Source organism: Papio anubis, chromosome 7 (genome assembly GCF_008728515.1).
Source record: "Papio anubis isolate 15944 chromosome 7, Panubis1.0, whole genome shotgun sequence".
Lineage (NCBI taxonomy): Eukaryota > Metazoa > Chordata > Mammalia > Primates > Cercopithecidae > Papio > Papio anubis.
The window spans coordinates 32,764,650-32,780,334 of NC_044982.1; the positions used below are offsets into that span (position 1 = coordinate 32,764,650).

A 15,685-nucleotide genomic window follows, 5' to 3' on the forward strand; every position below is an offset into this window, starting at 1 on the left:
AAAAAAAAAAAAAACCTTTAGCAGCATCCCTGGCCACTACCTGCTCGATGCCAGTAGTACCCCTCTCCCCAGTTTTGACAACAAAAATGTCTCTAGATACTGCCAGATGTCTGCAGGGGGCAAAAATGTCCCTGGCTGAGAACCACTGCTCTAATATAAAAGGCTGCATGAAACAGAAACTGGCATTCTAAGAATACAAGTAATTGCCACGAATACAGTCTACATACTATGTGATTATGCATGTTATTAACAAATTAAGAATAATTTAAAACAATTCTCTCCTGTTATCTGTTTAGAATGTGCCTGTGTGTTTATGTAAGCATGAGGTTCATTTTAAATAAACTTAAAATTTCCCAGACAACCAAGATTTTTCTACTAGTAGGTGAACTTTGGAATACTTTTCTTCTCACCAATAATAGGATATTCTGGCTTGGTGCAGTGGTTCATGCTTGTAATCCCAGCACTTGAGGGGGCCAAGGCAGGAGGATCGCTTGAAGCTAGGGGTTCAAGACCAGCCTGGGCAACATAGTGAGACCTTATTTCTACCAAAAAAACACGGCCGGGCACGGTGGCTCAAGCCTGTAATCCCAGCAGTTTGGGAGGCCGAAACGGGCAGATCACGAGGTCAGGAGATCAAGACCATCCTGGCTAACATGGTGAAACCCCATCTCTACTAAAAAATACAAAAAAACTAGCCGGGCGCGGTGGTGGGCACCTGTAGTCCCAGCTACTTGGGAGGCTGAGGCAGAAGAATGGCGTAAACCCGGGAGGGGGAGAGGTGGACCTTGCAGTGAGCCAAGATCACGCCACTGCACTCCAGCCTGGGCAACAGAGCAAGACTCCGTCTCAAAAAAACCAAAAAACAAAAAACAAACACAAAAAGTTAGCTGGACTGGTGGGTGCATGCCTATGTAGTTCTAGCTATTCAGGAGGCTGAGGTGGGAGGATGCCTTGAGCCTAGGAGTTCAAGGTTATAGTGAGTTGTGATTACACTACTGCACTCCAGCCTGGGTGACAGAGCAAGACCCTGTCTCAAATCATGATGATGATTAGATATTTTCTCAGTAGCTGTGGAGACAGGATGATAACAAGAGTGCCTGCTCTAACTAAAGCACCTTTCTCATCCTTTTTTAAAAAATTGTCTTTCTGGAAAAATTCAAAAGTACCAGTTTCTATTGCCATTTTCTCAGATGTATCTTTTTTGGTGGTGACAGAGTGATAATCCAGTAACTACCACCTGGGCTTAAGAAATGACAATGTTCTTGTTGTTTCCTAAGACGACTCGGTTCAGTTTCACCTGCATGGAATTCTCAGGGTTAATTAGTACACTATCTTAAAGAGAAAGACTAAATTCTTAATCTCTAATAAAACAAATTTTGTGTAAAACAAGAGCCAAAGAACTGACTGGGCTGTTTTGTTTATTTAAAGGAAAACCTGAATCTCTGCATCATGTAATTTTTAACTTTAAAAAAACAAAAACATGAAATCCCTCTTAACATGCTACTGTATGTTCCATTAAAGAAGAAAGCAAAGTGACCAAGTAGAAGTGTATAGGACAAGATAGTACCTCAGCCTGGGCCAAGGGGAGATTCAAGTAATTTATTTTTTTGCAGCCCAGTGGCAGAGTCTCTTACTCAGGTTGCTAAAGGGAGAATGTAACAAGAGAATTGACATCACTCCCTTCTTCAAAGCAACAAGGCATCTTGAAAGCTCAACTTCCTGGTGAAGCTCTGTTGTTGGTAGCAGGAATTATTTCACCCATGTGAAAAGACAGCTGAGTCTGAGATGAAAACTCTTCAAAGAAAACCTCCCCTCAACAGTCAGAATGAAGAACTTCAGCCAACACATAATCAAATTCACTTTTGGTCTATCCCAGAATTTTGCATTGGGAAGAGAGGTAGGTACAGTTTCCCAGCCCACAGTCATTGCTTCATTCCTCGTCTGGATCAGATGGTAGTTAGAAAAGAAGCTCTGCTACATCCATCTTCTATACTAGGAAAGAGGAAGAGTGGCAAAAGCAGAGTCTTGTCCTTCAGAGATTCATTCTGGTTCTGTTGTGGGCTATGGCATCCTGTTCCCAGTATATGCATTTTGAGATCAGATAGAGCTGCTCTTCCAGGAGTCAGCACCCACGCTCATGTCCGTCTTTCAGTTAAATCTCCTTGGTTTAGTAACTGTAAAAGATGGAAAGCAAATCTAGAATAGGTTACAGTTGAATTACAGAAAAAATAATTTATACTAAGTAAGGAGGAGGACGGAGAATGCACTGCAGGAAAAGGATTAAGAATGGAGGATGGAGAGTGCACTGAAGGGGTAAACGAAGGGCATCCACTTCCAAAGCAAACACATGCACAGACTGACAGATGTCACTGTGGCCTTGAGACAGCACTTTAGTCATGTCATAAGGCTGCATTTTAACTCTGGCAATAGAATATTCTGAGTCTATAAGCCAAACTATTATTTGTGTAGTTATCTACTCACCAGTCAGTGACAGAGGAATCTCTTAACTTACAGGGAAAACAGAAATGGTGGAACCAAAATCTTATACATGTCAGCCAAAGGACAGGCTGAAGACTCAAGTAGGAGAAGGAAATAGGAAGAGGAGCTATTCCTTTATAAGTACTATATGAGAGCTGAAACCCGCTCATAAAAGATATAGGAGTTCCTTGGGCTTAAAAGAATACCTTTGCTGTGATGAAGGAAGATAAGCCTAAGGGACTCCTGCACAATGGCAGCTACCACTAACATTCTACTCTATACACAAGGCTCTATTCAAAGGAGCTTTTGAAGTAATAAATGAAATTGGTTTCCATTTTAATATAAAAACAAAATGAGGCTGTGTGCAGTGGCTCACGTCTGTAATCCCAGCACTTCGGGAGGCTGAGGCAGGAGAACTGCTTGAGACCAGAAATTTGAGACCCGCTTGGGCAACACAGTGAGGCCCTGTCTCTACAAGAAAATTTTAAAAATTCGGCATGGTGGTACATGCTTGCAGTCCTAGCTACTTGGGAGGCTGAGGGAGGAGGATCGCTTGAGCCCAGGAGTTCAAGGGTACAGTAAGCTATGATTATGCCACTGCACTCCAGGCTGGGTGACAGAGTGAGACTGTTTTCAGACAAACAAAAATGAGATGGAAACAATTCAGTAAAACTCAGGACAAAAACTGAACTTACTAAAATCTAATAAGTGTGGCAGGAAAGTTAAGAATAGTGTGTTTTTAATGGAGGCCAAGATCCAGACCTTTGCAGTCAAACTTAGCAAAGGTACTTTATAAGAAATATTATAGAATTTGTAATTTCTATTTTTGCCTTGTTTTATTTGGAAAGCAATCTAAGATGCAGTCAACACTAGCTGGGGGCCGGGCGCGGTGGCTCAAGCCTGTAATCCCAGCACTTTGGGAGGCCGAGACGGGCGGATCACGAGGTCAGGAGATCGAGACCATCCTGGCTAACACGGTGAAACCCTGTCTCTACTAAAAAATACAAAAAACTAGCTGGGTGAGGTGGCGGGCACCTGCAGTCCCAGCTACTCGGGAGGCTGAGGCAGGAGAATGGCGTGAACCTGGGAGGCGGAGCTTGCAGTGAGCTAAGATCCGGCCACTGCACTCCAGCCTGGGCGACAGAGCGAGACTCCGTCTCAAAAAAAAAAAAAAAAAAAAAAAACCACTAGCTGGGAATCTCTTATACTGGTTCTTGAGTTCAAGAATGTGAACTCAATGTCAATATGGAGCCCCATTTAGAATGACCTTTAGTAAGTATTAGAGCCCAAAGCCCTGGGGGTCCCAGTTGGGCCTGTGCAAGGAGTCCTCCATCTAATTCTCAGATGTGGCACAATGATGAGGAAAAACAGAGACTTTCCATCTGAACCAAAGAGAGGTGACTTGTAGTTTCTGATGTTTTCCCATGGTAATTTCTTTTCTTTTCTTTCTTTTTTTAAACAGAGTTTGGCTCTGTCACCCAGACTGGAGTGCAGTGGCATCATCATGGCCCACTGCAGCCTCAACCTCTTGGGCCCAAGTGATCCTCTCACCTCAGCCTCCCAAGCAGCTAGGACCAGCTAATTTTATTTTATTTTTTGTAGAGATGGGGTTTCCCTGTGTTGCCCAGGCTGGTCTCAAACTCCTAAGCTCAACTGATCCTCCCACCTCAGCCTCCCAAAGTGCGAGGATCAGAAGCATGAGCCACCGCACCCAGCCTCTCATGACAATTTCTGATAACAGATTTGGTTGTTCTCTGGTATTCTTGATAAGCTATTTTTATTTTTAGAGCATATTTACAGGAATTACAAGTTCATCAGTAGACTTTGATCTGTACTGCTTGGTTATCTCCAAAAAGGTGAAATGGACATGTGTTGCAAATAGCCTTCACCTTCTCTGGCACCTGAAAAGTTCTTAAGGAATCAAATTCCTCACTCACTGGAGAAATGGCAAGTTATTACCTAGACCTTGGATGAGGAAGAGGACTAAGCCTGGAACTCTGAGGACCTCACAGCTTGAAAAAAAAAAAAAGGAAGGTATTGGAGGACCCAAGTTAGTGAAGAAAGAAAAGGAGGGGATAAGCAATGGAAATGCCTGTGGTAAGAGGAGGAGAATGGTAAAAGTGAAGAAAACACAAAATAAGTGAGGCTCAGACAGAGGGTATGTTTGTAAATATACAAAAACCCATGAGGAAAAAGTGACAGTGCAGGATTTTCAGCTACATCAAGGACAGCACTTTCCCCTTTGTGTTATTAATATTTTTCTAAGTGTTTTGGGCTTCCATTATGAAACTGGGTACTTAGGGCCTGCAGGCCCTTTGTGTCCTCCTGGAGTGAAGACCATACTTCCTTTTTTTTGTTTGATTTTTGGGATGGGATCTCTCCCAGGCTGAAGTGCAGTGGCACAATCATAGTTCACTGCAGCCTCGAACTCCTAGGCTCAAGTTGATCTCCTGCCTCAGCCTCTGGAGTAGCTGGGACTACAGGTATGTACCACTATGCCTGGCTAATTTTTAAAAAACCTTTTGTAAACACAGGATCTTGCTCTGTTGCCCAGGCTTGTCTCGAACTTCTGGCCCCAAGTGATCCTCCCACCTTAGCCTCCAAAATTGCTGGGATTATAGGCATGATCCATCCACCACACCCAGGTCTGTCTTGTTTTTTAGGCAGCCTGTGTTATGCTGTCTCCCTGAGGCTGTAAATGGGCAGCACCTATTACACATGGATGCTCTGAAGCCAATTCCAAGACTCACGCCTGTAATCCCAGCACTTTGGGAGGCGGAGGCAAGTGGATTGCTTGAGTCCAGGAGTTCAAGACCAGCCTGGGCATCATAAGACCCCCATCTCTACAAAAAATACAAAAAAAATTAACTGGGCGTGGTAGCATGTGCCTGTGGTCGCAACTACTCGAGAGGCTGAAGAAGGAGGATCACCTAAGCCTGGGAGGTTGAAGGCGCAGTGAGCAGTGATTGTGCCATTGTACTCCAGCCTGGGTGACAGTGTGAGACCCTGTCTCAAAAAACAAAGACACAATTAACATTATACTGTTCTTGTTTTATCTATTTCCTCCTTTTGTTGTTGTTGCTGTTTGTGATGGAGTATTTCAAAGCAAATTGTAGGCATGTCATTTCTTCTGTATGTATTTCAGTATATGCCTCTAACAGATACAGTATTAAAACTGTCGAAGTTAGGGCCGAGCACAGCGGCTCACACCTGTAATCCCAGCTCTTTGGGAGGCTGAGGCGGGTGGATCACTTGAGATCAGGAGTTCAAGACCAGCCTGGCCAACAGGGTAAAACCCTGTCTCTAATAAAAATACAAAAACTAGCCGGGCTTGGTAGTGGGCACCTGTAATCCCAGCTACTGAGGAGGCTGAGGCAGGAAAATTGCTTGAACCCGGAGGCGGAGGTTGCAGTGAGCTGAGATCGCACCACTGCACTCCAGCCTGGGCAACAGAGTGAGACTCCATCTCAAAAAAAAAAAAAAACTAGTGGCCGGGCGCGGTGGCTCAAGCCTGTAATCCCAGCACTTTGGGAGGCCGAGACGGGCGGATCACGAGGTCAGGAGATCGAGACCATCCTGGCTAACACGGTGAAACCCCATCTCTATTAAGAAATACAAAAAACTAGCCAGGCGAGGTGGCGGGCGCCTGTGGTCCCAGCTACTCGGGAGGCTGAGGCAGGAGAATGGCGGGAACCCGGGAGGTGGAGCTTGCAGTGAGCTGAGATCCGGCCACTGCACTCCAGCCTGGGCGACAGAGCGAGACTCCGTCTCAAAAAAAAAAAAAAAAAAAACTAAAAAAAAAAAAAAAAAAAACCAGTTGTCAAAGTTAGGAGATAGGTGTGAGCTGCCGCTCTCAGCCCTAACTTTGACGTGTGTTTATCATACTAGTCTCTCTCTCACTATATTCTGAGAATTTCCATAATAAAAGCTTTAAAATAGAAAAATGAAGACAAGAAAAATGGAGGAGAAAGACGAAGACTCTGTGAGACATGTATGATTCATTCCAAAGCAGTTACCAGAAAAAGTGACTTAGGAAAGAACCAATGATATCAAGAGCAAAAACTTTAAATACAAGCAAAGAAAATGGGTCATGACAATGAATAGAAAAGTCCTGGCAAAAGCATTAACATATATGCCCAGAACCCTATAATCCTGGGTACCCCCAAAGATACTAGAGAGTAATGGAGAATATTCAATATAGGATGCAGAATCATTCAAATGATGTAATAGCTTACTGTGGTATAAAGGTTATAATGAAAAGCAAGAAGGCTGGGCACAGTGGCTCACGCCTGTAATTCCAGCACTTTGGGAGGCTGAGGTGGACAGATCACGAGGTCAAGAGATCGAGACCATCCTGGCCAACATGGTGAAACCCTGTCTCTACTAAAAATACAAAAAAATTAGCCGGGCGTGGTGGCGGGCGCCTGTAGTCCCAGCTACTCGGGAGGCTGAGGCAGGAGAATGGCGTGAACCCAGGAGGCGGAGCTTACAGTGAGCTGAGATCACATCACTGCACTCCAGCCTGGCCAACGGAGCAAGACTCTGACTCAAAAAAAAAAAAAAAAAGGGAGAAAAGATGGAAGAACACCATAAAAACTAATGTAATACTGAAAGAATCCAAGCTACATAGGTTTTGACAAAAGTTTATGCCTATGAATGTGCTTGTGATGAAGTAATCCACTCCCATGACACAAGACCAGTGAAATATCCCAAGATTCTAAAAGACTGACCAGTTTGCATTCTGTTTTCTGAGTCAAACCCAGTACTGGTCCATGCCCTGTTAGGAACTGGGCCACACAGCAGGAGGTGAGCAGCAGGAGAGCAAGCATTACCACCTGAGCTCCACCTCTCCTGTCACATCAGCAGCAGCAATAGATTCTCATAGGAGCACAAACCCTATTATGAACTGTGTATTTGAGGGATCTAGGTTGCGCACTCCTTATCAGAATCTAATGCCTGATGATCTAAGGTGAAATGAAACCGGTCCCTGGTGCCAAAAAGGTTGGAGACCACTGATTTAGATAATGGTTCTCACTTAGCAAGCAAGTGAACAAATTTGTATATGCCCATTTGGTTAAGCCTGGTATCTCCCAGACATGACCATAGCAGAATGAGCAATAATTACGTTTAATGATTTTGTTACTATCTTTTTTGCTGAGGGACTTTTTCCAGGATGTTATTTCTGGAGAAAAGAAAGGGCTCTCTAGGAAATACTCGCTCATCTCTGGTACAGAAATTTCACCCAATTTACACAGGCCAGGCCCTCTTCTCTGAATAATTTAACAGGTGAGGTCAACATGCATTTATGCAGTGCCTGCTGTGTGCCTTTATAAAATAAAAGCTGCATCTTCATGTTATAGTGTGGCAGAGAATAGTAGGAACAGATATCAACGAGGAATGTGTATAAAAGAACTTTAAAGCTGCGAGTCCCAGCTGTAACAGACCAATCTCCAATTCGTTAAGACCCTAACCCTCAGGCTCCTTTCAAGCTGAACTCATGCTTAATTTAAAGGAAAATATTTGTGTCAAAGTTTCCAGGAAATGGAAACTGGAGACTTTTTCAGGTCCTCTAAATTCTCAATCATTCCCCACACAAATTGCCACAGAAACAAAGGGCAAGAGACCACTTTACCTCTTGTGGATTTACTGCAGTTAAGACAGAAACTTCATATGATTGCCTCCCTGACTGCATGGTCACCAGGTGATGTGTCACATCAGGCACTGAAGACAGGGAACGTGGGGATCCTTCAGCAAGCACCTCTGTGAAGCAACAGAAAAATGTTTCAATGAAAAGTGAATCCAGAGATATACCTATCTGGATCATTAAGCCTCTCATTAACAACTCTAAAACTCTATTCCTCTATTTCCCACATTCCTCTATTTCTTCCAAATTAATCCTGTCTCATAAGCATTATCAGTAAATTTGGAAAGTATTATAAAAAGAGAATAGAAAGGCAAGAAATCTTAATACAGAATTTAGAATAATACGGAATTAGCACTGTTAACTGAATTAAAACTATGTATGAAACGGGCAAAAGCTCTTAGGCAAGCAGGTAAGGGAACCAAAGCCACCCTTAAAGCAGTCGCCAATGATACTAATAGCACTTACTAACTGAATATGATGAGAGTAACAAAAACACAGGGCCTCACAGTTTTTAAATGTTCATCAGTGGGATCACCATGAAAATCTTCTGGAAATAGTTTATGGTTATACCACTTAGCCCTCAAAAAATTAAAAGTTTCTTCTAGGGGTTTTCTAGCTTATATGACTATTTTATGCTGTACCATAATTTAATGTTGGCTTATATACTGTCTTTTATCTCTCAATGTTCTTTCCCATATATATGTAAGCTTTCAGTTCTCAACTGGATTTTAAGGTTCCTATCTTCTACTTTTGTCTTTCCCATGGTGCCAGGCACACAGTAGGCACTGAATAAATGCATGCTGACCTCACCTGTTAAGTTTTTCAGAGAAGAGGGCCTGGCCTGTGTAACTTGGGTGAAATTTCTATACCAGAGAGGAGCAAGTGTTTCCTAGAGAGCCCTTTCTTTTCTCCAGAAGATATGGCTTTTGAAGGTATGGAGAAATTGCTTTATATCTCCTCTGTAAAACCTGGTTATGTTCTGTTTAAATGTTTTAAAAGTTAAGTTCTTCCATAACTGCAATAGGAAAGATAGAAATAGTTGGGCTAAGGATGCTAGGATTATGAATAATTTTTTCTTAAGAATTTTTTTCTTTTTATTCTTTTATTATATTATCTTCAATGAAAAAAAATTTTTTTTAAACAGATTCACTAATCCACCCCAGAGAATAAGAACACAAATGTTACTCATACCACAGCTACTCATAAGAAATGAAATTTAAACATACATTGTGGAGACACCCCGTTCCTTAGCCCCTAGTTGCAGTCCATTTTTCCCAAATAAAGCAGAGTTGGAAGTCTTACCATCATCAACTCCCAGGATAGAATTGGTATTTGGTAGGTTCAAGGACTCTCCACCAAGGCTGGGCTGGGAATTCATAGACACCAGGTTTTTACCGGGTACTGAAGCCTCTTCAAGCAAACTACTGCCCATTAGTGGCTCAGCTGCACAGAGAATAGGTTGTGAGAGACATACAGCAATCAAGGCTGTGCCTGGTCCTCATTTTCTTTCAACAGGAAGCTGGCCTTCTCTTTCATTACTAGAAGTTAACCTATAGATGGGATGCCACCTATTTCACCTACTTTCGAGAAACAAGAATAAACCTAGAAGGGAAAGAGTAAGCCTTAGAAGATAATGATCCTTGCTTGTGTTCAGCATCTGAAGAATTAGCGTATGAAACAGGATAGGTGGATCTTTAGAAAGGAATATTTGGAATAATTAAGGAAAGATATGGCAAAGGAATAAGAATTAAAAAGAGTTATCAAATTTCAGACAGGGCAAAAAGGTAGTCATGACTGGTAAGTAAAATACGCTTCCAGCCTGGCCAACATGGTGAAAATCCATCTCTACAAAAATGCAAAAATCAGCCAGGTGTGGTGGCACCTGCCTATAATCCCAGCTACTCAGGAGGCTGAGGCAGGAGAACTGCTTGAACCCAGGAGGCAGAAGTTGCAATGAGTCGAGATGGCGCCACTGCACTCCAGTGTGGGCGACAGAGCGAGACTCCATCTAAAAAAATAAAAAAGCTTAAACTCTTGCCATGCAGAAATCTTTTATCACTGTGTTACTCAAATGCTGGTTCATGAATCAGCACTAGTTACCATCAAAATCACTAGGGGAACTTTTAAAACTACAGATTCTGGGATCTTGCAAATTATCTCATTTATCAGATTGCTTTGTTTTATTGGTGGAGGGAAAAGCAACAAAAAGTATACAAATTTTAAAAGGTTGCAGATGATTCTACTGTACAGCTATGTTTGGAAACCATCAGCCCATCAAATGAGACCAGGTCTATCTACCTAAAACAGAATCAGAAAATTTCCAGATAACCAGGCAAGACAGTGATTTGGCTCTTTGAACCCTAGAAGGTATAGCCCTCCACTCTGCCCACCCTCCTCACCAGTTTGCTCCTGCTCTTGACTCCCAGCTGCTCCCAGCTGCAAGTGATGCTTTCTCATATGCACATTCCTGCTTCCACTCTGAGAGAAGGTCTTCCCACAGACTTGGCACTGATGAGGCTTTTCTCCTGAAACAGGGACCAGGTTAAACAGGGAAGCCAACGGCCAGGCGCGGTGGCTCAAGCCTGTAATCCCAGCACTTTGGGAGGCCGAGACGGGCGGATCACGAGGTCAGGAGATCGAGACCATCCTGGCTAACACGGTGAAACCCCGTCTCTACTAAAAAATACAGAAAAAAAAAAAAAAAAAAAAACTAGCCGGGCGACGTGGCGGGCGCCTGTAGTCCCAGCTACTCGGGAGGCTGAGGCAGGAGAATGGCGTAAACCCGGGAGGCAGAGCTTGCAGTGAGCTGAGATCCGGCCACTGCACTCCAGCCTGGGCGACAGAGCGAGACTCCGTCTCAAAAAAAAAAACCAAAAAAACCCAAAAAAAAAACCAGGGAAGCCAAAAGGACAGGAAGAGAATGAACTCAAGACCTAGATGGAGAAACCCAAAGAATGTTAAACTCAACATAAGCAGCAGCTCCTTTTCCCATTCCCCACCTTCCCAGCCTCTCAAACTTCAGCATATGGGGTAAGGCAGGAAGAGTACACCAGGAGGGCTTTAGCACACTCCCCGCTCCCAGCCCCTGGTCCTTTTCAGACTCACTGTAATGCTGCCTTCACAAAACCTCTTTGGTATAGGACCATGGCAACCACAAAAAATAGGCCTTCTTTTTCAGATAGTCTTACATGGACCTCTAGGATATGTGCTTTCCTCAAGGATTCCAATCCTGGGTTCCTAATATCCCCTTGACATATTCCCTGCCACCCTCTTTAGGGTCAACATTCACACTGGTGGCTCTTCTAACATAGTAATCTAAATTGTCCTCTATGTCTTCAAGTCCCAGACTCTCCGTCTCCATTCTACCTACCCAAACAACCATACTTAGAGCAGAGGTCAAAAACTCCTGTCTATAGGGGACTGATAGGTAGCGAAAGTAAGTAAAATGGCCCAGTGGAGGCCACAGTAACCTAGAGAGTACTTAGAAAACGGGCAGCTATTATTCAGCTCTAGCCAGCTGTTGCCATAGGTACATTAAGGCCTAGCACAGCCAGGTTCTGATTTTTTTTTTAAATAAGGATTTTTAAGTAGAATCTCCCAATTTCTAAATGCTAGGAACAAATTCACAATTGATAAACACATGGTACAGCAATCTTCATTGCTGATTGTATTTTGCTGGGAATGCAAAATACAAAAACCTCTTTGGGGGAATCTGACCACATCTAGAAAAACTGTAGATGCACTTGCCCTTTGACCTTGGAATCCCACTTCTAGGAATATATCTCAAAATTATAGTGGCAAAATGTGAAATACTCTATGCACAAGGTTATTCATCACTGCAACATTATTTTAAATGGCTAAATACTGGAAACAACGTAAATATTCATCACAGAGACTGACTAAAAAGCTATAGATACTGCAATAGTCCTGCATAGCAAAAAAAAAAAAAAAAAAAAAAAAGCTATACAATAGAAACAGGGTAGAATATTACAAACCTTAAAACTAAAAACTGAGTCACCATTTGAACCAGCAATCCCATTACTATCTACCCAAAGGAAAATAAACTGCTCTACTAAAAAGACACCTGCCCTCACATGTTCACTGCAGCACTATTCACAACAGCAAAGACATGGAATCAACCCAGGTGCCCATCAGTGGTAGATTAGATAAGGAAAATGTGGCACATACACACCATGGAATACTGTGCAGCCATAAAAAAGAATAAAATCATGTCCTCTGCAGCAACATGGATGCAGCTGGAGGCCATTATCCTAAGCAAATTAACACAGAAACAGAAAATCAAACACCACATGTTCTCAGTTGTAAGTGGGAGCTAAACACTGGGTACTTATGGACACAAAGATGGGAACAATAAACACTGGGGATTCCAAAAGCAGCTATGGGGCAAGGGCTGAAAAACTACCTATTGGGTATTATGTTCACTGCTTGGTCAACAGGATCATTAGTAGCCCAAATGCAATATACCCTTGTAACAAACCTGCACATGTACCCCCTGAATCTAAAATAAATAAAATAAATAAATTTATTTTGTCCAGGCGCAGTGGTTCACACATGTAATCCCAGCACTTTGGGAGGCCGCGCAGGCAGATTACTTGAGGTCAGGAGGTCAAGACCAGCCCGGCCTACATGGTGAAACCGCATCTCTACAAAAATTAGCTAGGCGTGGTGGCGGACGCATGTAATCCCAGCTGCTTCGGAGGTTGAGGCAGGAGAATTGCTGGAACCCAGGAGGTGGAAGTTGCAGTGAGTCAAGATCATGCCACTGTACTCCAGCCTGAGCCACAGAGCGAGACTCCATCAAAAAAAAAAAAAAAAAGGCCAGGCGCGGTGGCTCACTCCTGTAATCCCAGCACTTTGGGAGGCCAAGGTCGGGGGATCACGAGGTCAGGAGATCGAGACCATCCTGGCTGACACGGTGAAACCCCATCTCTACTAAAAATACAAAAAATTAGCTGGGCATGGTGGCCGGCGCCTGTAGTCCCCAGCTATTTGGGAGGCTGACGCAGGAGAATGGCGTGAACTTGGGAGGTGGAGCTTGCAGTGCGCCAAGATCGCACCACTGCACTCCAGCCTGGGAGACAGCAAGACTCCGTCTCAAAAAAAAAAAAAAAAGAAAAAGTCATGAAATGTCCAGAACAGGCAAATCAATCCAGAGACAGAAAGCAGAGTAATGGTTGCCAGGGGCTGGAGGAAGAGAGAAATGGGCAATGATACTAATAATGGGAATTCTTTTTCTTTTTTTAATCATCTCCTGGATATGGGGATCCTTTTTGGGATGATGAAATGTTGTGGAGTTGGACAGTAGAGAAAACTATAAAACTATGAATATATGAATATATAGTTGGCCATACACATCCACTGATTGAACCAAGCAGATAAAAAAAATTCAGAAAAAATAAAAATAAAAAATAACAGGCCAGGTGTGGTGGCTCATGCCTGTAATCCTAGTACTTTGGGAGGCCAAGGCAGGTAGATCACTTGAGGTCAGGAGTTCAAGACCTGGCCAACATGGTGAAACCCTGTCTCTACTAAAAATACAAAAATTAGCCAGGCACGTGCCTGTAATCCCAGCTACTTGGGAGGCTGAGGCAGGAAAATCACTTGAACCCAGGAGGTGGAGGTTTCATTGAGCCGAGATCATGGGCCACTGCACTCCGGCCTGGGCAACAGAGCAAGACTCCATCTAAAAAAATAAATAAATAAAAAATAACAATATAGTAATAAAAAATATAAATAAAAAACCAATATGGCATAACTATTCACATAGCATTTACGTTGTATTAGGTACTATCAGTAATCTAGAGATGATTTAAAGCATATGGGAGGATATGTGTAGGTTATATGCAAATACCATGCCATTTTATGTTAAGAGACTTGGGTTATTTGTGGATTTTGATATCTGCTGGGGTCCTGGAACCTATACACCACAGATAACAAGGGATAATTACATTACTACTAAAAATCACTTAGCTGCACACTTGTCTTCTTTTTATATTTTAGACAGAGTCTCACTCTGTCACCCAGGCTGGAGTGCAGTGGCATGATCTTAGTTCACTGCAACCTCCGCCTCCCGGGTTCAAGTTGATTCTTGTGCCTCCGCCTTGTGAGTAGTTGGGATTACAGGCACACACCACCACCCCCAGCTAATTTTTGTATTTTTAGTAGAGATAGGATTTCACCATGTTGGCCAGGCTGGTTTTGAACTCCTGACCTCAGGTGATTCACCCGCCTCAGCCTCCCAAAGTGCTGGGATTACAGGCATGAGTCACCATGCCCGGCCGGACTGCACACTTTTTTGAGATGAATCTTATGGTATGTGAACTATATCTCAACTTTAAAAATGTATGGATGAAAAGGGAGGGAAATATGAAAAATAACCTGCATTTGCTTGTATATGCAAAAAGAACCATTGGAAAAGTAAACCAAATAGGAAATAAAAAGTGGTTATATCTATAAGAGGAGGAGGGAGGGAACATGGTAAAGTGACACACCTATAATCAAGGCTTTTTGAATGCATCTAGCTTTGACTCTACATATTAAAAAGACTTCAAAAAGAAACTGAAGCAAATCTATATATCAGGCTGGCGATATATTAAAACAATGATTTAAAAGGTATTTAAACATAGTATTATTCTAAGAAAAATACAGCTCCAAGAGTCTTAAACTTCATTCTGTAGACAAATTGATAATATTGGTATTATCATTTTGAAACAATATTGCATTAATGTTAGGAACCAAGATTTTCAGTGTAAGAGAAAAAAATATAAAGTACAAAAAAATTCCCTGAAAATTGTTTAATGTGAAAATTTAAATTGGAATTATCAATATGAACCAATTATTTTATTTTCAAAAATATGTCTTCTCTAGTTCTTTCCACCAAAAAGTTCTAGAAACAGTAACAACCTTCTTTTTTTCTTTGAGATGCAGTCTCGCTTTGTTTCCCAGGCTGGAGTGCAGTGGTGCATTTTGGCTCACTGCAGCCTCCACCTCCTAGGTTCAAGCGATCCTCATGCCTCAGCCCCCCAAGTAGCTGGGATTACAGGTGCATGCCACCACACCCAGGTAATTTTTGTATTTTTTTTGTAGAAACAGGGCTTCACCGAGTTGCCCAGGCTGGTCTTGAACTGATGGGCTAAAGTGATATGCTCACCTCAGCCTCCCAAAGTACCGAGATTACAGACATAAACCACTGCGCCCTGCCAACAATGACAACCTAACAGCAACGGGCACATGGCACCCAGACTGTGGTTCAACTATAAGGAACCAGGACTCCATGGAGGAATAGCTGATTCCAAGTCTGAGGTAAGCCTGGGAACTGTTGTTGTGTTATAAAGCAAAGAGGCTATAACAACACAAATGGGTCACGTCAAAAGCATAAATACAGCATGAGAAGCTCCGAAAATAACAACCAGGCCAGGCATGGTGGCTCACGCCTATAATCCCAGCACTTTGGGAGGCCAAGGCAGGTGGATCACTGGAGGCCAAGAGTTCAAGACCAGCCTAACAAGGCAAAACCCCATCTCTACAAAAAAATGTGCAAAA

At 42.8% G+C, this 15,685-nt stretch overlaps 1 protein-coding gene and 1 long non-coding RNA gene across 12 annotated transcripts in view; one reads left to right on the forward strand and one right to left on the reverse strand.

Moving 5' to 3' along the window:
* Positions 1–1,401: 1,401 nt before the first annotated feature.
* ZNF410 (zinc finger protein 410) overlaps positions 1,402–15,685 on the reverse strand; it is a 46,331-nt gene continuing 32,047 nt past the window's right edge. For 6 of the 11 annotated variants that reach the window (XM_021941371.2, XM_003902038.5, XM_003902036.5 and 3 more), the window contains 4 exons: positions 10,522–10,647; positions 9,425–9,565; positions 8,111–8,238; positions 1,402–2,174 (listed from right to left, as the gene is read on the reverse strand). In XM_021941371.2, coding sequence (XP_021797063.1) covers positions 2,136–2,174; positions 8,111–8,238; positions 9,425–9,565; positions 10,522–10,647 — 434 coding nt within the window. In that variant the 3' untranslated portion in view covers positions 1,402–2,135. Of the gene's footprint in view, positions 2,175–8,110; positions 8,239–8,932; positions 9,138–9,424; positions 9,566–10,521; positions 10,648–15,685 lie in introns of those variants that run through there. The other 5 variants (XR_004184867.1, XM_021941365.2, XM_021941364.2 and 2 more) reach the window with 5 other exon arrangements.
* On the forward strand, positions 4,098–15,642 carry LOC108586915. Its single transcript, XR_001904923.3, has 3 exons — positions 4,098–4,575; positions 8,894–9,054; positions 15,230–15,642. It is a non-coding gene; the product is annotated as an uncharacterized LOC108586915 (long non-coding RNA).